Source organism: Pristiophorus japonicus, chromosome 27 (assembly GCF_044704955.1).
Source record: "Pristiophorus japonicus isolate sPriJap1 chromosome 27, sPriJap1.hap1, whole genome shotgun sequence".
NCBI classification, from domain to species: domain Eukaryota; kingdom Metazoa; phylum Chordata; class Chondrichthyes; family Pristiophoridae; genus Pristiophorus; species Pristiophorus japonicus.
The window spans coordinates 1,609,563-1,631,474 of record NC_092003.1 but is presented as its reverse complement, the minus strand read 5'-3'; the positions used below and the strand labels follow the sequence as shown (position 1 = coordinate 1,631,474).

The following is a 21,912-nucleotide window of genomic DNA, read 5'->3' as shown; positions in this document are numbered from 1 at the left end:
CTCTTTACAGCCAATTAGGCACTTTTATTGAAGTGCAGGCACTGTTGCAATGTGGAAAACGAGGGGGAGGGGAGGCCGGGGGAGGAGGGAGGAGGCTGCGGGAGGGGGGAGGGGGGCCGGGATAGGGAGGCTGGGGGAGGGACGGGGGAGGGGCTGGATGTTGGGGGAAGGGGGCCAGGGGACCAGGGGAGGGAGACTGCGGTATGGGGGGAGGGGCGGGGGAGGTTGCCGGGGAAGGGGAGGGGCCAGGCCCCCCTAGCGGTGCAATGACTCGGGTGCTGATCCGAGACACGACGAGAGTGGCCCCTTTAAACCACCAGGGCTCCTCCTCCCCTCAATTGCCAATGATCAATAATCTAATTTGGATCAATGACGAGCACCAGGCCGAGGCTGCAGGAGAAATCCATGGCAACCAACCACTTCCTGTCTCCCCCTCCCCCCTCACAGGAGTCAGGTGACCAGTGATTATGTCACTTCCCATTCCTGGCCAGCGATCAGCTGGCGGAGGGAGTCGGGAATGGGGTCAGGGGTCAATGCCCCTCCCGTGTCAGCGACTGAAGAGGAGATCTTCGACTGCATGAGGCTTCGTGCCTAGGCCCTGGTTTGGTGGCCATGTCTGCAGTGCCCCCCAGCACCTTACTGCAGCCTCCAGTGTTCTACCCGGTGAGTCCCCCTCCAGCCCCGATCCTTCCCTGACCGTGTAAACTGTGGGGAGGGCCATGGATACAGGGCTGGATAAATATTGGCCCCAGGACACCGGGGAGAGCTCCCCCTGCTCTTCTTCCAATAGTGGCCCCGGGATCTTTTACATCCACCCGAGAGGGCAGACGGGGCCTCGGTTTAACGTCTCATCAGACAGTGCGGCGCTCCCTGAGCACTGCCCCTCCGACAGTGCGGCACTCCCTCAGTACCGCCCCTCCGACAGTGCGGTGCTCCCTCAGTACTGCCCCTCCGACAGTGCGGCGCTCCCTCAGTACCGCCCCTCCGACAGTGCGGCGCTCCCTCAGTACTGCCCCTCCGACAGTGCGGCGCTCCCTCAGTACCGCCCCTCCGACAGTGCGGCGCTCCCTCAGTACTGCCCCTCCGACAGTGCGGTGCTCCCTCAGTACTGCCCCTCCGACAGTGCGGCGCTCCCTCAGTACTGCCCCTCCGACAGTGTGGCGCTCCCTCAGTACTGCCCCTCCGACAGTGCGGCGCTCCCTCAGTACTGCCCCTCCGACAGTGCGGCGCTCCCTCAGTACTGCCCCTCCGACAGTGCGGCGCTCCCTCAGTACTGCCCCTCCGACAGTGCGGCGCTCCCTCAGTACTGCCCCTCCGACAGTGTGGCGCTCCCTCAGTACTGCCCCTCCGACAGTGCGGCGCTCCCTCAGTACTGCCCCTCCGACAGTGCGGCACTCCCTCAGTACTGCCCCTCCGACAGTGCGGCGCTCCCTCAGTACTGCCCCTCCGACAGTGTGGCGCTGCCTCAGTACTGCCCCTCCGACAGTGTGGCGCTCCCTCAGTACCGCCCCTCCGACAGTGCGGCGCTGCCTCAGTACTGCCCCTCCGACAGTGTGGCGCTCCCTCAGTACCTTTGGGGAAGGTTGATCCGAGTGACCTCGCTTTTGTACTCTCTGCGTCTGTTTGTAAAGCTTTTGGAACAGCCTGCTTAACTTGTGCCTGCACCCCGCTGATCTCTCTCTTCCTGCACCCCCTTTAAAATTGTACCACACAATACTTTTAACAACTTTTTATACCAGCTTGGGGCTGCAGTAAGCAGTGAGGAGGATAGTAGCAGACCGGGTTAAATGGGCAGACGCAAGGCAACAACAACTCGCATTTATATAGCGCCTTTAATGTAATAAAATGTCCCAAAGTACCCGATAGGAGTATTATAAAGCAATAATTCAACACCGAGCCACATACGGAGATATTGGGACAGGCGACCAAAAGCTGGGTCAGAGAGGTCGGTTTTAAGGAGCGTCTTAAAGGAGGAGAGAGAGGCGGAGAGGTTTAGGGAGGGAGTTCCAGAGCTTGGGGCCCAGGAAGCTGAAGGCACGGCCACCGATGGTGGAGCGATGGGAATCGGGGGATGGTCAGGAGGGCAGAATTGGAGGAGGGCAGAGATCTCAGGGGGTTGTGGGGCTAGAGGAGGTTACAGAGATAGGGAGGGGTGTAGGGGCGTGAGGAGGTTACAGAGATAGGGAGAGGTCACGGAGGGATTTGAACACGAGGATGGAGAATTCTGAAATTGAGGCGTTTCCGGACCGGGAGCCAATGTGGGTCAGTGAGCACAGGGGTGATGGGTGAGTGGGACTGGGTGTGAGTTAGGACACGGGGCAGTGAGCACAGGGGGTGATGGGTGAGTGGGACTGGGTGTGAGTTAGGACACGGGGTCAGTGAGCACAGGGGGTGATGGGTGAGTGGGACTGGGTGCGAGTTAGGACACGGGGCAGTGAGCACAGGGGGTGATGGGTGAGCGGGACTGGGTGTGAGTTAGGACACGGGGTCAGTGAGCACAGGGGGTGATGGGTGAGTGGGACTGGGTGCGAGTTAGGACACGGGGCAGTGAGCACAGGGGGTGATGGGTGAGTGGGACTGGGTGTGAGTTAGGACACGGGGCAGTGAGCACAGGGGGTGATGGGTGAGTGGGACTCGGTGCGAGTTAGGACACGGGTCAGTGAGCACAGGGGGTGATGGGTGAGCGGGACTGGGTGCAAGTTAGGACACGGGGTCAGTGAGCACAGGGGGTGATGGGTGAGCGGGACTGGGTGCAAGTTAGGACACGGGGTCAGTGAGCACAGGGGGTGATGGGTGAGTGGGACTGGGTGCGAGTTAGGACACGGGGTCAGTGAGCACAGGGGGTGATGGGTGAGTGGGACTGGGTGTGAGTTAGGACACGGGGTCAGTGAGCACAGGGGGTGATGGGTGAGTGGGACTGGGTGTGAGTTAGGACACGGGTCAGTGAGCACAGGGGGTGATGGGTGAGTGGGACTGGGTGCGAGTTAGGACACGGGGGCAGTGAGCACAGGGGGTGATGGGTGAGTGGGACTGGGTGCGAGTTAGGACACGGGGGCAGTGAGCACAGCGGGTGATGGGTGAGTGGGACTGGGTGTGAGTTAGGACACGGGGCAGTGAGCACAGGGGGTGATGGGTGAGTGGGACTGGGTGTGAGTTAGGACACGGGGCAGTGAGCACAGGGGGTGATGGGTGAGTGATACTCGGTGCGAGTTAGGACACGGGGTCAGTGAGCACAGGGGGTGATGGGTGAGCGGGACTGGGTGCAAGTTAGGACACGGGTCAGCGAGCACAGGGGGTGATGGGTGAGCGGGACTGGGTGCGAGTTAGGACACGGGGTCAGTGAGCACAGGGGGTGATGGGTGAGCGGGACTGGGTGCGAGTTAGGACACGGGGCAGTGAGCACAGGGGGTGATGGGTGAGCGGGACTGGGTGTGAGTTAGGACACGGGGCAGTGAGCACAGGGGGTGATGGGTGAGCGGGACTGGGTGCGAGTTAGGACACGGGGGCAGTGAGCACAGTGGGTGATGGGTGAGCGGGACTGGGTGTGAGTTAGGACACGGGGCAGTGAGCACAGGGGGTGATGGGTGAGTGGGACTCGGTGCGAGTTAGGACACTGGGTCAGTGAGCACAGGGGGTGATGGGTGAGTGGGACTCGGTGCGAGTTAGGACACGGGGTCAGTGAGCACAGGGGGTGATGGGTGAGTGGGACTCGGTGCGAGTTAGGACATGGGGCAGCCGAGTTTTGGATCACCTCTAGTTTACGTCGGGTAGAATGTGGGAGGCCGGCCAGGAGTGTGTTGGAATAGTCAAGTCTGGAGATAACAGAGGCAGGGATGAGGGTTTCAGCAGCGGATGAGCTGAGGCAGGTGGGGGCAGGGGGAGACGGGCGATGGAAGATGAAATTTAGTACGGAGAAGTGTGAAGTGTTTATCTCGGAGCGAGGAGAGGCCGTGTGAATGTTAAAAGGGGGTGCAGGAAGAGCGAGACCCGGGGAGAGGGGGGAGCGGGACTAACACGATGGCTATTTGAGAGTCGGCACAGGCCTGACGGGCAGAACGGCCTCCTGCGCTGTGAGTTTGTGAACCGTTCCCGAACCGATCTCCTGCCCCGGATTGAGGGAGGCTCAGTCCGTTCCTGCGATAGCTGGACAATATTTCTCTCTCTCTCACCCTCCCTACCCTTCCCTCTGCTTCGCTCGACAGGCACTGCCGTACATCACCACCGTGTTCGGAGGCCTGTCTCGTGGGAGATTGATCACGCTCCACGGAATGGTCCCCATCAACTGCAGGAGGTACCTCTCCAAACACCCCCGGACCCCCGCCCGGCTCAGGAGAGGCGGGATGCGGGGCTTCGAGGGTTAACTCCCGACTGGGCCTGTGTTCCCTCGAGTGTGGAAGGTTAAGGGGCGATCTCATCGAGGGGTTTGAGAGGGTTAAAGGGTTCGATGGGGGGAGAGCGAGAGAGAAAGTGTTCCCTCGGGTGGGTCAGCCCAGAACAAGGGGGCGACACCTTACCATTAGAGCCCGGCCGTTCAGGGTGATGTCAGGGAGCACTTCTTCACACAAAGGGCCCTGGGAATCGGGAACTCTCTCCCCCAAAACACTGTCGAGGTCGGGGGTCAATTGGGATATAGATTTTTGTTGGGTCAGGGTATTGAGGGTTACGGAACCAAGGCGGGTAGATGGAGTTAAAATACAATTCAGACGCAATCTGATTGAATGGCAGAGCAGGCTCGAGGGGCTGAATGGCCTCCGCCTGTTCCCTGGGTTTGGGCAGGATTAGGGCTCGGGGTGTGGGCAGGGTCGGAGGTCGGGCTGACGGTGTGGGCAGGGTCGGAGGTCGGGCTGACAGTCTGGGCGGGGTTGGAGGTCGGGGTGACGGTCTGGGCAGGGTCGGAGGTCGCGGTGACGGTCCGGGAGTGGTCGGGGTGGCAGTCCGGGCAGGGTCAGAGGTCGAGGTGACTGTCCGAGCAGGGTCGGAGGTCGGGGTGACGGTCCGGGCAGGGTCGGAGGTCGGGTTGACGGTCCGGGCAGGGTCAGAGGTCGGAGTGACGGGCAGTGTTGGAGGTCGGGGTGACGGTCCGGGCAGGGTCGGAGGTCGGGGTGACTGTCCGGGCAGGGTCAGAGGTCGGGGCTGATTGTCCGGGTAGGGTCAGAGGTCGTGGCGGACGGGCAGGGTCAGGGGCTGACGGTCCGGCCAGGGTCGGAGGTCGGCTGACGGTCCGGGCAGGGTCGGAGGTCGGCTGACGGTCCGGGTAGGGTCGGAGGTCGGCTGACGGTCCGGGCAAGGTCGGAGGTCGGGGTGACGGTCCGGGCAGGGTCGGAGTGACGGGCAGTGTCGGAGGTCGGGGTGACAGGCAGGGTCGGAGGTCGGGGTGATTGTCCGGGCAGGGTCAGAGGTCGGGGCTGACGGTCCGGGTAGGGTCAGAGGTCGAGGCGGATGGGCAGGGTCAGGGGTCGGGGCTGACGGTCCGGGCAGGGTCGGAGGTCGGGCTGACAGTCTGGGCGGGGTTGGAGGTCGGGGTGACGATCTGGGCAGGGTCGGAGGTCGTGGTGACAGTCCGGGAGTGGTCGAGGTGGCAGTCCGGGCAGGGTCAGAGGTCGGGGTGACTGTCCGGGCAGTGTCGGAGGTCGGGGTGACGGTTCGGGCAGTGTCGGAGGTCGGGGTGACGGTCCGGGCAGGGTCGGAGGTCGGGGTGACGGTCCGGGCAGGGTCGGAGGTCGGGGTGACTGTCCGGGCAGGGTCAGAGGTCGGGGCTGACGGTCCGGGTAGGGTCAGAGGTCGGGGCGGACGGGCAGTGTCAGGGGTCGGGGCTGACGGTCCGGGCAGGGTCGGAGGTCGGGCTGACGGTCTGGGCGGGGTTGGAGGTCGGGGTGACGGTCTGGGCAGGGTCGGAGGTCGCGGTGACGGTCCGGGAGTGGTTGGGGTGGCAGTCCGGGCAGGGTCAGAGGTCGGGGTGACTGTCCGGGCAGGGTCGGAGGTCGGAGTGACGGTCCGGGCAGGGTCAGAGGTCGGGGTGACGGTCCGGGCAGGGTCGGAGTGACGGGCAGTGTCGGAGGTCGGGGTGACGGTCTGGGCAGGGTCGGAGGTCGGGGTGGCTGTCCGGGTAGGGTCAGAGGTTGGGGCGGACGGGCAGGGTCAGAGGTCGGGGCTGACGGTCCGGGCAGGGTCGGAGGTCGGGCTGACAGTCTGGGCGGGGTTGGAGGTCGGGGTGACGGTCTGGGCAGGGTCGGAGGTCGCGGTGACGGTCCGGGAGTGGTCGGGGTGGCAGTCCGGGCAGGGTCAAAGGTCGGGTTGACTGTCCGGGCAGGGCCGGAGGTCGGAGTGACGGTCCGGGCAGGGTCAGTGGTCGGGGTGACAGTCCGGGCAGGGTCGGAGGTCGGAGTGACGGGCAATGTCGGAGGTCGGGGTGACGGTACGGGCAGGGTCGGAGGTCGGGGTGACTGTCCGGGCAGAGTCAGAGGTCGGGGCTGACGGTCCGGGTAGGGTCAGAGGTCGGGGCGGACGGGCAGGGTCAGGGGTCGGGGCTGACGGTCCGGGCAGGGTCGGAGGTCGGGCTGACAGTCTGGGCGGGGTTGGAGGTCGGGGTGACGATCTGGGCAGGGTCGGAGGTCGTGGTGACAGTCCGGGAGTGGTCGAGGTGGCAGTCCGGGCAGGGTCAGAGGTCGGGGTGACTGTCCGGGCAGGGTCGGAGGTCGGGGTGACGGTCCGGGCAGGGTCAGAGGTCGGGGTGATGGTCCGGGCAGGGTCGGAGTGACGGGCAGTGTCGGAGGTCGGGGTGACGGTCCGGGCAGGGTCGGAGGTCGGGGTGACGGTCCGGGCAGGGTCGGAGTGACGGGCAGTGTCGGAGGTCGGGGTGACGGTCCGGGCAGGGTCGGAGGTCGGGGTGACTGTCCGGGCAGGGTCAGAGGTCGGGGCTGACGGTTCGGGTAGGGTCAGAGGTCGGGGCGGACGGGCAGGGTCAGGGGTCGGGGCTGACGGTCCGGGCAGGGTCGGAGGTCGGGCTGACGGTCTGGGAGGGGTTGGCGGTCGGGGTGACGGTCTGGGCAGGGTCGGAGGTCGCGGTGACGGTCCGGGAGTGGTTGGGGTGGCAGTCCGGGCAGGGTCAGAGGTCGGGGTCACTGTCCGGGCAGGGTCGGAGGTCGGGGTGACGGTCCGGGCAGGGTCAGAGGTCGGGGTGACGGTCCGGGCAGGGTCGGAGTGACGGGCAGTGTCGGAGTTCGGGGTGACGGTCCGGGCAGGGTCGGAGGTCGGGGTGGCTGTCCGGGCAGGGTCAGAGGTCGGGGCTGACGGTCCGGGTAGGGTCAGAGGTCGGGGCAGACGGGCAGGGTCAGAGGTCGGGGCTGACGGTCCGGGCAGGGTCGGAGGTCGGGCTGACAGTCTGGGCGGGGTTGGAGGTCGGGGTGACGGTCTGGGCAGGGTCGGAGGTCGCGGTGACGGTCCGGGAGTGGTCGGGGTGGCAGTCCGGGCAGGGTCAGAGGTCGGGCTGACGGTCTGGGAGGGGTTGGAGGTCGGGGTGACGGTCTGGGCAGGGTCGGAGGTCGCGGTGACGGTCCGGGAGTGGTTGGGGTGGCAGTCCGGGCAGGGTCAGAGGTCGGGGTCACTGTCCGGGCAGGGTCGGAGGTCGGGGTGACGGTCCGGGCAGGGTCAGAGGTCGGGGTGACGGTCCGGGCAGGGTCGGAGTGACGGGCAGTGTCGGAGTTCGGGGTGACGGTCCGGGCAGGGTCGGAGGTCGGGGTGGCTGTCCGGGCAGGGTCAGAGGTCGGGGCTGACGGTCCGGGTAGGGTCAGAGGTCGGGGCAGACGGGCAGGGTCAGAGGTCGGGGCTGACGGTCCGGGCAGGGTCGGAGGTCGGGCTGACAGTCTGGGCGGGGTTGGAGGTCGGGGTGACGGTCTGGGCAGGGTCGGAGGTCGCGGTGACGGTCCGGGAGTGGTCGGGGTGGCAGTCCGGGCAGGGTCAGAGGTCGGGGTGACTGTCCGGGCAGGGTCGGAGGTCGGGGTGACGGTCCGGGCAGGGTCGGAGTGACGGGCAGTGTCGGAGGTCGGGGTGACGGTCCGGGCAAGGTCGGGGTGACTGTCTGGGCAGGGTCGGAGTGACAGGCAGTGTCGGAGGTCAGGGTGACGGTCCGGGCAGGGTCGGGGTGACTGTCCGGGCAGGGTCAGAGGTCGGGGCTGACGGGCCGGGTAGGGTCAGAGGTCGGGGCGGACGGGCAGGGTCAGGGTCGGAGGTCGGGGCTGACGGGCAGGGTCAGGGGTCGGGCTGACGGTCTGGGCAGTGTCGGAGGTCGGGGTGACGGTGAGGGCAGTGTCGGAGGTCGGGGCTGACGGTCCGGGCAGGGTCAGAGGTCGGGGCTGACGGGCAGGGTCGGGCCGGGGCTGACGGTCCTGGTAGGGTCAGAAGTCGGGGTGATGGTCTGGGTGGGGTTGAAGATCGGGGTGACGGTCTGGGCAGGGTCGGAGGTCGCGATGGCGATCCAGGAGTGGTCGGGGTGACAGTCCGGGCAGGGTCAGGGGTCGGGGCTGACGGGCAGGGTCAGGGGTCGTGGCTGACGGGCAGGGTCAGGGGTTGGGGCTGACGGTCCGGGCAGGGTCGGAGGTCGGGTCTGACGGGCAGGGTCAGGGGTCTGGGCAGGGTCGGGGTGACGGTGAGGGCAGGGTCGGAGGTCGGGGCTGACGGTCCGGGCAGGGTCAGAGGTCGGGGCTGACGGGCAGGGTCAGGGGTCGGGGCTGACGGTCCGGGCAGGGTCGGAGGTTGGGGTGACGGTCTGGGCAGGGTCACAGTTGGGCAGGGTCAGAGGTCGGGGTGATGGTCTGGGCAGGGTCGGGATGACAGTGTGGGCAGGGTCGGAGGTCGGGGAGAAGGTCTGGGATGGATCGGAAGTCGAGGTGAAGGCGTGGGCAGGATCGGAGGTCGGGGAGACGGTGTGGGCAGGGTCGGAGGTCGGGGAGACGGTCTGGGCAGGGTCGGGGAGACGGTGAGGGCAGGGTCGAAGGTCGGGGTGATGGTGTGGGCAGGGTCGGAGGTTGGGGTTATGGTGTGGGCAGGGTCGGAGGTCGGGCTGACGGTCTGAGCAGGGTCGGAGGTCAGGTTGACAGTCTGGGCGGGGTCGGAGTGACGGTCTGGGCAGGGTCAGAGGTCGCGGTGACGGCCCGGGAGTGGTCGGGGTGGCAGTCCAGGCAGGGTCGGAGGTCGGGGTGACGGTTTGGGCAGGGTCGGAGGTGGAGGTGACGGTTTGGGCAGGGTCGGAGGTGGAGGTGACGGTCAGGGCAGGGTCGGAGGTCGGGGTGATGGTGACGGTGATGGTTTTCCCTGCCCAGGTTCCGGGTGGATTTCCAGCGTGGGAGCAGCTCTCGGCCCCGGGCCAACATCGCCTTCCGCTTCAGCCCTCGCTTCGGGTCCACCCCCTGCATCTCCTGCAGCAGCCTGTGGGCCGAGAGGTGGGGGCCCGAGGAGAGGGTCCCCTCCCTGAGCCTCCGAGCCGGACACAGCTTCCACATCACCTTCCACTTCCAGGCAAACCGAGTTCTGGTAAATAAATCTAGCATTCTCTTTATTCTGTGTGAGTGTGTCCGTGGGATCTCTCAGTACTGCCCCTCCGACAGTACGGCACTCCCTCAGTACTGCCCCTCCGACAGTACGGCACTCCCTCAGTACTGCCCCTCCGACAGTGCGGAGCTCCCTCAGTACTGCCCCTCCGACAGTGCGGCACTCCCTCAGTACTGCCCCTCCGACAGTGCGGCGCTCCCTCAGTACTGCCCCTCCGACAGTGCGGCACTCCCTCAGTACTGCCTCTCCGACAGTGCGACACTCCCTCAGTACTGCCCCTCCGACAGTGCGGCACTCCCTCAGTACTGCCCCTCCGACAGTGCGGCACTCCCTCAGTACTGCCCCTCCGACAGTGCGGCGCTCCCTCAGTACTGCCCCTCCGACAGTGCGGCACTCCCTCAGTACTGCCCCTCCGACAGTGCGGCACTCCCTCAGTACTGCCCCTCCGACAGTGCGGCACTCCCTCAGTACTGCCCCTCCGACAGTGCGGCACTCCCTCAGTACTGCACTGGGAGTGTCGGTCTGGATTTCTGTACTCGAGTCCCTGGAGTGGGACCTACAACCTTCTGATTTAGAGGCGAGTGTACTGCCCTCTGAGCCACAGCTGACAGGAAATGTCTTCACCCAGAGGGTGGTGGGGGTCTGGGGTGGAACTCACTGCCTGAAAGGGTGGTAGAGGCAGAAACCCTCACCATATTTAAACAGTACTTGGATGTGCACCTGAAGTGCCGTAACCTACAGGGCTACGGACCCAGAGCGGGAAAGTGGGATTAGGCTGGGTAGCTCTTGGTCGGCCGGAGCGGACACGATGGGCCGAATGGCCTCCTTCCGTGCTGTAAATGTCTCTGATTCTGAGTGTGGGAAGGAGCGCGATGCGAGACCCAGGTGAAGGAGGGCGCAGGCCCCAGTGTGCGAGGGGTTTGGCCGGCCTGGAATCGGTCACAGAAACAGTCGGTGTCACCCTGTGCCTCCTTCCCCACCAGGTGGTTGCCAATGGAGACCGGCTGCTGGAGTTCCGGTACCGGAGGCCGCTGCGCGGTGTGGACACGATGCAGATCGCCGGCCCCGTCTTTATCAAAGTAATCGGATTCCTCACCGAAAACGTAAGTACCACAAGCCGGCGGCCATGTTGGGTCAGGGTGTGACCGAGCTGGCGGCCATTTTGTGACGGGGTGTGACCGAGCTGGCGGCCATTTTGTGACAGGGTGTGACCAAGCTGGAGGCCATTTTGTGACAGGGTGTGACCGAGCTGGCGGCCATTTTGTGACGGGGTGTGACCGAGCTGGCGGCCATTTTGTGACGGGGTGTGACCGAGCTGGCGGCCATTTTGTGACGGGGTGTGACCGAGCTGGCGGCCATTTTGTGACAGGGTGTGACCGAGCTGGCGGCCATTTTGGGATGGGGACGAGTGGTGATAAAATGTTTGAAGAGGGCCGGACAAGTTGAAAAGGCCATTTAAAGAGGTGTATGGCATTCTGGGCTTTATAAACAGAGCCATCGAAAGAATGAAAGAAAGACTTTCATGACCACCGGACGTCTCCCAGCGTTTTACAGCCAATGAAGTGCTTTTGGAGTGCGCTCACTGTTGTAATGTGGGAAACGCCAATTTGTGCACAGCAAGCTCCCACACACAGCGATGTGATAATGACCCAGATCATCTGTTTGTGTTATGTTGATTGAGGTTTAAATGTTGAGTACAATAGCAAGGAAGTTCTACTAAACCTTCAGAGAACGGGCCCCAATATTGCGGCCAATTCTGGGCACCGTACTTTAGGGAGGATGTCGAGGCCTTGGAGAGGGTCCAGGGGGAGAGTGACCAGAACGGTCCCGGGGGGATGAGGGACTTCAGTGAGGTGGGGAGACTGGAGAAGCCGGGGTTGTTCCCCGTGGAGCAGAGAAGGTTAAGGGGGAGATTTGATCGAGGTGTTCCAAATGGTGTACGCATGTGTGTGTACCGTGTGTGTGTGTACGCGTGTGTGTGTGTACGCGTGTGTGTGTGTGCGCGTGTACGCTACAGGATGGGACAGAGATGATATTCCTCAATCTGATTCCAGCTTTCTAGTCTCAGGATATGTGATGTCTCCTTTCTAACCAGTTTCTCTCTGCTCTTCCCACAGCCCTACCTCCCTCATCAGACCCAGTATCCCTCGCACGTGGTGAGTGCCCCTTGAACCCCAGACACTCACCGGAGAGGTTTAGTTATAACATCGGGGAATACTACTGCAGGAGCTGTCCCCCATTTCAGATACACTGTCCCATCAAACACTCCCAGGGCAGGTACAGGGGGTTAGATACAGAGTAAAGCTCCCTTTGCACTGTCCCATCAAACACTCCCAGGGCAGGTACAGGGGGTTAGTTACAGAGTAAAGCTCCCTCTACACTGTCCCATCAAACACTCCCAGGGCAGGTACAGGGGGTTAGATACAGAGCAAAGCTCCCTCTACACTGTCCCATCAAACACTCCCAGGACAGGTACAGCATGGGGTTAGATACAGAGTAAAGCTCCCTCTACACTGTCCCATCAAACACTCCCAGGGCAGGTACAGCACGGGGTTAGATACAGAGTAAAGCTCCCTCTACACTGTCCCATCACACACTCCCAGGGCAGGTACAGCACGGGGTTAGATACAGAGTAAAGCTCCCTCTACACTGTCCCATCACACACTCCCAGGGCAGGTACAGCACGGGGTTAGATACAGAGTAAAGCTCCCTCTACACTGTCCCATCACACACTCCCAGGGCAGGTACAGCACGGGGTTAGATACAGAGTAAAGCTCCCTCTACACTGTCCCATCACACACTCCCAGGGCAGGTACAGGGGGTTAGATACAGAGTAAAGCTCCCTCTACACTGTCCCATCAAACACTCCCAGGGCAGGTACAGGGGGTTAGATACAGAGTAAAGCTCCCTCTACACTGTCCCATCACACACTCCCAGGGCAGGTACAGGGGGTTAGATACAGAGTAAAGCTCCCTCTACACAGTCCCATCAAACACTCCCAGGGCAGGTACAGGGGATTAGATACAGAGTAAAGCTCCCTCTACACTGTCCCATCCAACACTCCCAGGGCAGGTACAGGGGGTTAGTTACAGAGTAAAGCTCCCTCTACACTGTCCCATCAAACACTCCCAGGGCAGGTACAGCACGGGGTTAGATACAGAGTAAAGCTCCCTCTACACTGTCCCATCACACACTCCCAGGGCAGGTACAGCACGGGGTTAGATACAGAGTAAAGCTCCCTCTACACTGTCCCATCACACACTCCCAGGGCAGGTACAGGGGGTTAGATACAGAGTAAAGCTCCCTCTACACTGTCCCATCAAACACTCCCAGGGCAGGTACAGGGGGTTAGATACAGAGTAAAGCTCCCTCTACACTGGGAGTGGGGATGTGGTGGGTGAACTGATATTCTGTGGTGTGGTCTATAACCCTCTCTCTTTCTCTCTCTATCCTTATCTTTCAGCCGTTTTTACTGAAGGATCCAACATTGGTCAGTACTGGATGAGCAGTCGGCAGAGGAACTCATGGGATAGAATTGAAAAACAGAGAAGTTGTGTTCAACATGTGTGGAGCCTTGGTTAGACCACACTGGGAGTGCTGTGCACAGTTCTGGTTGCTGTATTATTAAAAGGATATTGAGGCACTGGAGAGGGTACAAGAAAGGTTTACTGGGATAGTCCCAGATCTGAGAGGTTCTAACTATCAGGAGAGATTGAACGGGCTGGGGTTGTTTCTCTAGAAAAGAGAAGGCTGAGGGGTGAGCTGATAGAGGCCTTTAAGATTATGAAAGGTTTTGATCGAGTGGATACAGAGAGAATGTTTCCCCTTGTGGGGGAGAGCAGAACTGGGGGCCACCAATATCAGACAGTCACTGATAAACCCAATGGGGAATTCAGGAGAAACTTCTTTACCCAGAGAGCGGTGAGAATGTGGAACTCGCTGCCACAGGGAGGGGTTGAGGCGAACAGTGTTCTGTATGTAAACATTGTAACTGTGTAAGACTTGCCACCAGGGGGCGCAACTGTTGGAGGCCCAAGGGTCACCTGCACACCTCGTGCGAGGGAGTATAAAAAGGTTGTCTGCCAGGCTGCTTAGGCACTCTGGAGTTGTATTAAAGAGATTAAGGTCACATGAGTTTTAGCTCTCGGTACTCAGTCTTGTGGAGTTCTTCCATACCTAACAATTGGCGACGAGTAACAGATTACGAACTTTCACGCGGTCATGGCTGCTGTTGGTATTTTAGAGAGATTTGTAGAGGGTGATGATTGGGAAGCCTTCGTTGAACGTCTCGACCAGTACTTCGTGGCCAACGAGCTGGATGGGGATGATAAAGTGATCAAGTGCAGGGTGATTCTCCTCACCGTGTGTGGGTCCACAATATACGGCCTCAACAAGAATCTGCTCGCACCGGAGAAACCAGCGGAGAAGACATATACAGAGTTGTGTACGCTGGTTCGGGAACACCTCAAGCCGAAGGAGAGCGTCTTAATGGCCAGGTATGGCTTCTACACCCACCACCGCTCCGAGGGCCAGGATGTGGTGAGTTATGTCGCCGACCTGAGACGCCTTGCGGGAACTTGTGAATTTGCTGGATTTTTGGGGGAAATGCTGCGGGACTTTTTCGTGCTTGGCATCGGCCACGAGGTCATTCTTCGCAAGCTACTGACCGCCGAATCCCTAGACTCGAGCAAGGCCATCGCGATAGCCCAGGCATTCATATCCACGAGCGATAATACCAGCCAGATATCTTCCCAGCATCGAAGCTGACCGGCAAGTACTGTGCATAAAATAACGTCGCTAGCAGACAGAACTGCATATAGCAGGGCCTACACGTCTACAGCTGTAAGACCTAGGGTGACTCAGAGTCCGCCATCGGGCGTGAAGGCGAATCCATTAGCACCATGTTGGAGCTGCGGGGGTAATCATCGAGCACATCAATGTGGATTCAAGCACTACGTGTGCAAAGGCTGCGAAACAATGGGGCACCTCCAGTGAATGTACAAGAGTCCTGCGACTCACCACGTGGCAGTGTCGGCAGAGGATGATCGATCGGGCTCGGATCACGCAGAACAAACGAGAGGCAACTCAGCCCGAGGAAGAAGTGTATGGGGTACACACCTTCACCACCAAGAGCCCTCCTTTTATGCTGAAAGTCAAATTGAACGGTATTCCGGTATCAATGGAGTTGGACATGGGGGCGAGTCAGTCAATTATGAGCCAGAAGGCGTTTGAGAAACTGTGGGGCAATAAGGCACAAAGGCCCAAACTGAACCCGATTCAGACAAAGCTGCGCACCTACACCAAAGAGCTCATACCAGTCACTGGCAGTGCAGCAGTGAAGGTATCGTACGATAAACCTGTGTATGATTTATCACTGTGGATTGTACCAGGCAATGGCCCAACGCTATTCGGCAGAAGCTGGTTGGGAAAGATTCGATGGAACTGGGACATCAAAGCGCTATCTCCAGTGGATGATGCCTCGTGCGCCCAAGTGCTCAGCAAGCTTCCGTCGCTATTTGAACCAGGCATCAGCAACTTCACAGGCGCCAAGGTGCAGATCCATCTAGTCCCAATGCAAGGCCCATTCATCACAAGGCTCGAGCGGTTCCATATATGATGAGGGAGAAAGTCAAGATCGAACTGGACAGACTTCAACGCGAAGGACACATATCACCAGTCGAGTTCAACAAGTGGGCCAGTCCAATTGTTCCGGTGTTGAAAAGCGATGGCAAGGTCAGAATCTGCGGAGACTATAAGGCACCGATCAACAGAGTCTCATTACAGGACCAGTACCCACTACCCAAGGCGGATGACCTGTTCGCAACGTTAGTGGGGGGGGGAAGTCATTCACCAAGTTGGGCCTAACCTCCGCCTACGTGACACAGGAGCTGGCTGAATCTTCGATAAGATTGACGTGCACCAACACACACAAAGGACTGTTTATATACCACCGTGCCATCGGCTGCTGCCATCTTCCAGAGGAACATGGAGAGTTTGCTGAAATCGGCTCCGCGCACCGTGGTGTTTCAAGACAACATCCTGATCACCGGTCGTGACAACACCGAACACCTGCACAACATGGAAGAGGTTCTAAGTCGACTGGACAGAGTGGGACTGAAACGCTCCAAGTGTGTTTTCCTGGTGCCAGAGGTCGGATTTTTGGGGAGAAAGATTGCGGCAAACGGCATCAGACCCACGGACAGAAAGACAGAGGCCATCAAGAACGCACCCAGACCACAGAATGTGATGGAGCTGTGTTCGTTCCTGGGACTCCTCAACTATTTTAGTAACTTTCTACCTGGTTTAAGCACTTTGCTGGAACCGTTGCACATGTTACTACGTAAGGGTGATGACTGGGTTTGGGGTAAATCTCAAGAGACAGCCTTTGAGAAGGCCAGAAACCTACTTTTTTCTAATCAGTTACTAGTACTGTATGACCCGTGAAAGCAATTAGTGCTAGCTTGTGACGCATCTTCGTACAGGGTCGGCTGTGTGTTACAGCAAACCAATGTATCGGGCAAACTTCAACCGGTTGCAGACGTGTCTAGAAGTCTGTCTAAGGCTGAGAGAACCTTCAGTATGGTTGAGAAAGAGGCGTTAGCATGTGTATATGGGGTTAAGAAAATGCACCAATACCTATTTGGACTTCGGTTTGAGCTTGAAACTGACCACAAACCGCTCATTTCACTGATTTCACAAAGCAAAGGTATAAACACCAATACTTCATCCCACATCCACAGATGGGCACTAACATTGTCGGCCTATGACTGTTATCTGCCACAGACCAGGCACCGAGAACTGTGCTGGTGCCCTCAGTTGGCTACCATTGCCCACTACCTGGGTGGAAATGACACAGCCCGCAGACTTGCTTCTGGTCGTGGATGCTTTTGAGAGCGAGGGGCCACCTGTCACTGCTCGCCAGATCAGGACCTGGACCAGCCAGGATCCTGTGCTATCACTTGTAAAAAGTTGTGTCCTCAATGGGAGCTGGTCGGCCGTTCCCGGGGAGATGCAGGATGAAATTAAGCCGTTTCACTGATGCAAAGATGAAATGTCCATCAGTCAGATTGTCTCTTATGGGGTAATCGCGTGGGTTTGCCAAAAAAAGGCAGGGAAACGTTTATACGTAACCTACACAATACCCACCCAGACATTGTCATGATGAAGGCTATAGCCAGGCCGCATGTTTGGTGGCCAGGCATTGACTCGGACTTAGAGTCATGCGTACACCAGTGCAACACTTGCTCACAACTGAGCAATGCACCAAGGGAGGCTCCATTGAGTCTACGTAGATTTTGCCGGCCCCTTTCTCAGAAAGATGTTTTTCGTTGTAGTGGACGCTTACGCTAAATGGATTGAATGTGTAATCATGTCATCCAGCACATCCACTGCCATCACTGAAAGCCTCCGGGCTATGTTCGCCATCCATGGCTTGCCCAATGTCCTTGTCAGTGACAATGGACCATGTTTAACCGGCTCGGAATTCAACGAGTTCATGACCCGCAATGGCATCAAGCAGGTCAGGTCGGCCCCGTTTAAGCCGCATCCAACGGTCAAGCAGAACGGGCAGTCCAAACTATCAAGCTGAGCTTGAAATGCGTGACGGACAGCTCCCTGCAGACCCGCTTATCTCGGGTTCTGCTCAGCTACCGGACGTGACCCCACTCGCTCACTGGGGTTCCCCCGGCAGAATTGTTAAATGAAGAGAGCACTCAAAACCAGGCTCTCCCCAGTCCACCCGGATCTCAATGATCATGTGGAAACCCGGCAAAACATGGACCACGATCGCATGGCTGTATCGCGTGACATTGAGGTTAACGACCCTGTGTTTGTCCTTAATTACGGTCATGGTCCTGAATGGGTCGCTGGCATTGTCTTGGCCAAGGAGGGGAATAGTGTTTATAGTCAAACTATTGAATGGACAAACGTGCAGAAAGTATTTGGATCAGACCAAACTGCGGTTCACCGACAACCAGGAACCACCTGAAGAGGACATCACCATCATCGATCCACCAACACACAGCCAGCCAGCAATCGACCTCGCTGTCAATCACGAGGATGAACCCAACAGTCCTGTCCGACCAGCCGTGCCACAGTGCAGCAATGGTTTGACCAACTCGCCCAGGCCAGAGTTTGAACTCAGACGATCAACCAGGGAGCGTCGGGCCCCGGATCGTCTCAACTTGTAAATCATTTGTATCATCATCGTCATAGGCAGTCCCTCGAAATGAGGATGATGCCAAAATGGGATGGGTTCCCGGGTGTTTCAATGAAGGACCTAATATTCCGGATCCCGAACTACATCCTGAAGGGTGGAAGGTGCCTGTGGGTGGATTTATTTAACGTGGGGTGACCGTTGCACACCAGCCACCACACGGGGCTTGACAGAGCGAGGCCTGGGTCCAGGGGCAAGGGTTGACCAGGACGACTGGAGACCGAGTGTACCAGATGGTTGGTAGCTCCCGTGTAACTGTACCCTAGTAAGAGTAAGCACCTTCAGGCACAGAGGCATGAACAAGGACCAAAAAAAATGCATGGGAGTCCGAGGCTCCAAACAATGAAGGGACAGCGGTCCGTTAACAGTAAAAAGCCTGGTCTTCAGCAGAGTGGAGTACGCCGCTGGCAAAACGATGAAGGCAGCAAGCAAGCCCGGCCCCTGTCTCAATCCACAATTGCACCTTCAACAGATCAAGTATTGACTGCAGCAGTGCACTTAGTGACCTGAAAGGTGGAGATGACAAAAAATGTGTATCAAAGACTTTGGGGGGGTGTGGGGGGAGTGATGTTATGTATGTAAACATTGTAACTGTGTAAGACTTGCCAGCAGAGGGCGCAACTGTGGGAGGCCCAAGGGTCACCTGCACACCTCGTGTTGCTCAGGCACTCTGGAGTTGTATCAAAGAGACTAGGGTCACATCAGTTTTAGCTCTCGGTACTCGGGTACGGAAGAACTCCACAAGACCAACAAATAGTATCGATGCATTTAAGGGGAAGCTGAATAAACGCACGAGGGAAAAAGGAATAGAGGGTTATGCTGATAGATTTAGATGAGGAAAGACGGGAGATGTGTCGATGCATTCTATTGCAAAAGAGAAGCTGCATTGATCTAGTGCCTTTCACTGCCTCAGGAATGTGGGGGGAGGGCTCGGTGTGATGCTTGTCTCTGCCTCCCTCCCCCACGCCCTGCCCCCGGGGATCCCGCGCTGACCTTTGCCCTCTGCCCCCAGGCCGTGCCTCTCCTGAGTCGGATTGAAAGCGGATTGGCGGCGGGTCACATGATCACGATCCGAGGCCAACTTCACCAAGACCCTCATGAGTAAGTGTCTTCCAGAAGCTTCCGGCAGCAGCGTTCTCCCCCCCCCCCCCCTCCTTCTGTACACACGACAGAGTGTGCTCGAGAGAGCATGATCGGGCGCAGTATAACTACTGTCAGACGGGATGGGAAATGTTGAGTGTGAAAGTGTAACGGTGCACAGCTCAGTACTGCCCCTCCGACAGTGTGGCTCTCCCTCAGTACTGCCCCTCCGACAGTGCGGCGCTCCCTCAGTACTGCCCCTCCGACAGTGCAGCACTCCCTCAGTACTGCCCCTCCGACAGTGCGGCGCTCCCTCAGTACTGCCCCTCCGACAGTGCGGCACTCCCTCAGTACTGCCCCTCCGACAGTGTGGCTCTCCCTCAGTACTGCCCCTCCGACAGTGCGGCACTCCCTCAGTACTGCCCCTCCGACAGTGCGGCGCTCCCTCAGTACTGCCCCTCCGACAGTGCGGCACTCCCTCAGTACTGCCCCTCCGACAGTGCGGGGCTCCCTCAGTACTGCCCCTCCGACAGTGGGGCTCTCCCTCAGTACTGCCCCTCCGACAGTGCGGGGCTCCCTCAGTACCGCCCCTCCGACAGTGGGGCTCTCCCTCAGTACCGCCCCTCCGACAGTGGGGCTCTCCCTCAGTACTGCCCCTCCGACAGTGCGGGGCTCCCTCAGTACCGCCCCTCCGACAGTGGGGCTCTCCCTCAGTACTGCCCCTCCGACAGTGCGGGGCTCTCCCTCAGTACTGCCCCTCCGACAGTGCAGCACTCCCTCAGTACTGCCCCTCCGACAGTGCGGTGCTCCCTCGGTACTGCCCCTCCGACAGTGCGGCACTCCCTCAGTACTGCCCCTCCGACAGTGCGGCGCTCCCTCAGTACTGTCCCTCCGACAGTGCGGCGCTCCCTCAGTACTGCCCCTCCGACAGTGGGGCGCTCCCTCAGTACTGCCCCTCCGACAGTGCGGCGCTGCCTCAGTACTGTCCCTCCGACAGTGGGGCGCTCCCTCAGTACTGCCCCTCCGACAGTGCGGCGCTCCCTCAGTACTGTCCCTCCGACAGTGCGGCCCTCCCTCAGTACTGTCCCTCCGACAGTGCGGCGCTCCCTCAGTACTGCCCCTCCGACAGTGCGGCGCTCCCTCAGTACTGCCCCTCTGACAGTGCAGCACTCCCTCAGTACTGCCCCTCCGACAGTGCGGCGCTCCCTCAGTACTGCCCCTCCGACAGTGCGGCGCTCCCTCAGTACTGCCCCTCCGACAGTGCAGCACTCCCTCAGTACTGCCCCTCCGACAGTGCGGCGCTCCCTCAGTACTGCCCCTCCGACAGTGCGGCGCTCCCTCAGTACTGCCCCTCCGACAGTGCAGCACTCCCTCAGTACTGCCCCTCCGACAGTGCGGCGCTCCCTCAGTACTGCCCCTCCGACAGTGCGGCGCTCCCTCAGTACCGCCCCTCCGACAGTGCGGCACTCCCTCAGTACTGCCCCTCCGACAGTGCGGCGCTCCCTCAGTACTGCCCCTCCGACAGTGCGGCGCTCCCTCAGTACTGTCCCTCCGACAGTGCAGCACTCCCTCAGTACTGCCCCTCCGACCCACGACCTTCTGACGCGGAGGCGAGGGCGAGAGGGAGATCCACTGAGACACGGCTCTAGTTTTCCTGGGTGAGAGACTTGGAGGTTTAATGAGGGAGAGCCTTACTGGGGGGGGGGGGGGGGGGGAGCAGGGTATTTGAATAGGCTCGAGGCCTGGTCATTGAGGCCTGAGGCCTAGGCTGCCCTGATGGTAGGGATTGGAGGGGATGGGGCCGGAGAGCGAGTCTTATTTCTTCATTTCTTTTCTATTTGAGGTTCTTGGTTGTACTGAGGGAAGAAGATTGCAGCAATGTTCCCCTCAGACTGAGGGTGGACTTTGGGAGTCTGGTTCTGGCCAGGAGTTCGATGCTGCACCAGGTCTGGAGTCAGGAGGAAGACGAATCACCGATATTCTCCCTTCATCCCGGGAGATACTTCGAGGTAAAGGGTGGGGCCTAGCTGCTGCTCGCACTGCCATCGAAACAGAGCCACCCAGTGTGACCCCACTCCCCCCTTTAATATCCCACCCAGTGTGACCCCACTCCCCCCTTTAATATCCCACCCAGTGTGACCCCACTCCCCCTTTAATATCCCACCCAGTGTGACCCCACTCCCCCCTTTAATATCCCACCCAGCGTGACCCCACTCCCCCCTTTAATATCCCACCCCAGTGTGACCCCACTCCCCCCTTTAATATCCCACCCAGTGTGACCCCACTCCCCCCTTTAATATCCCACCCAGTGTGACCCCACTCCCCCCTTTAATATCCCACCCAGTGTGACCCCACTCCCCCTTTAATATCCCACCCAGTGTGACCCCACTCCCCCCTTTAATATCCCACCCAGTGTGACCCCACTCCCCCCTTTAATATCCCACCCAGTGTGACCCCACTCCCCCCTTTAATATCCCACCCAGCGTGACCCCACTCCCCCCTTTAATATCCCACCCAGTGTGACCCCACTCCCCCTCACTCCCCACACCCTGTGACATGTCCGTGTGTGTCTGTCCGTGAGTCCGCCGCCGGCAGTCATTGTCCCGTGTGTTTCCCGGCAGGTTGTGGTGCTGTGTGGAGCCGAGTGTTCCGGGTGGCGGTGAACGGGACGCCGGTTGCAGATTACCGGCCCGCGACACTGCGCCTCGAGAGGGTCCGGGAGCTGGCGGTGTGTGGAGACCTCGACCTGTTGTGGCTGGAGATCCTGGTCCCCCCAACACCGCACTGAGCCCGCACTGGGGACAGCAACCCCCTCCCCCCTCCCTCCCCCCCCTCCCTCCCCCCCCCTCCCCCCCTCCCTCCCCCCTCCCTCCTCCCCCTCCCCTCCCCCTCCCTCCCCCCCCCTCCCCCCTCCTCCTCCCCCTCCCCCTCCTCCTCCCCCTCCCCCTCCTCCTCCCCCCCTCCCTCCTCCCTCCCCCCCCTCCCTCCTCCCTCCCCCCCTCCCTCCTTCCTCCCCCTCCTCCCCCTCCTCCTCCTCCCCTCCCTCCCCCTCCTCCCCCCCCCTCCTCCTC

At 60.2% G+C, this 21,912-nt stretch overlaps 1 protein-coding gene across 1 annotated transcript; it reads left to right on the top strand.

The window, feature by feature from the left end:
• The first annotated feature begins 520 nt into the window (after positions 1–520).
• LOC139239401 (galectin-12-like) lies at positions 521–21,670 on the top strand. The gene is made up of 9 exons (XM_070868094.1): positions 521–663; positions 4,203–4,291; positions 9,318–9,528; positions 10,530–10,649; positions 11,664–11,702; positions 13,010–13,036; positions 18,774–18,862; positions 20,685–20,850; positions 21,463–21,670. Exons 1-9 carry the CDS (start codon positions 613–615, stop codon positions 21,502–21,504), a joined length of 834 nt encoding a protein of 277 aa, XP_070724195.1. The 5' UTR covers positions 521–612; the 3' UTR covers positions 21,505–21,670.
• Positions 21,671–21,912: the final 242 nt, after the last annotated feature.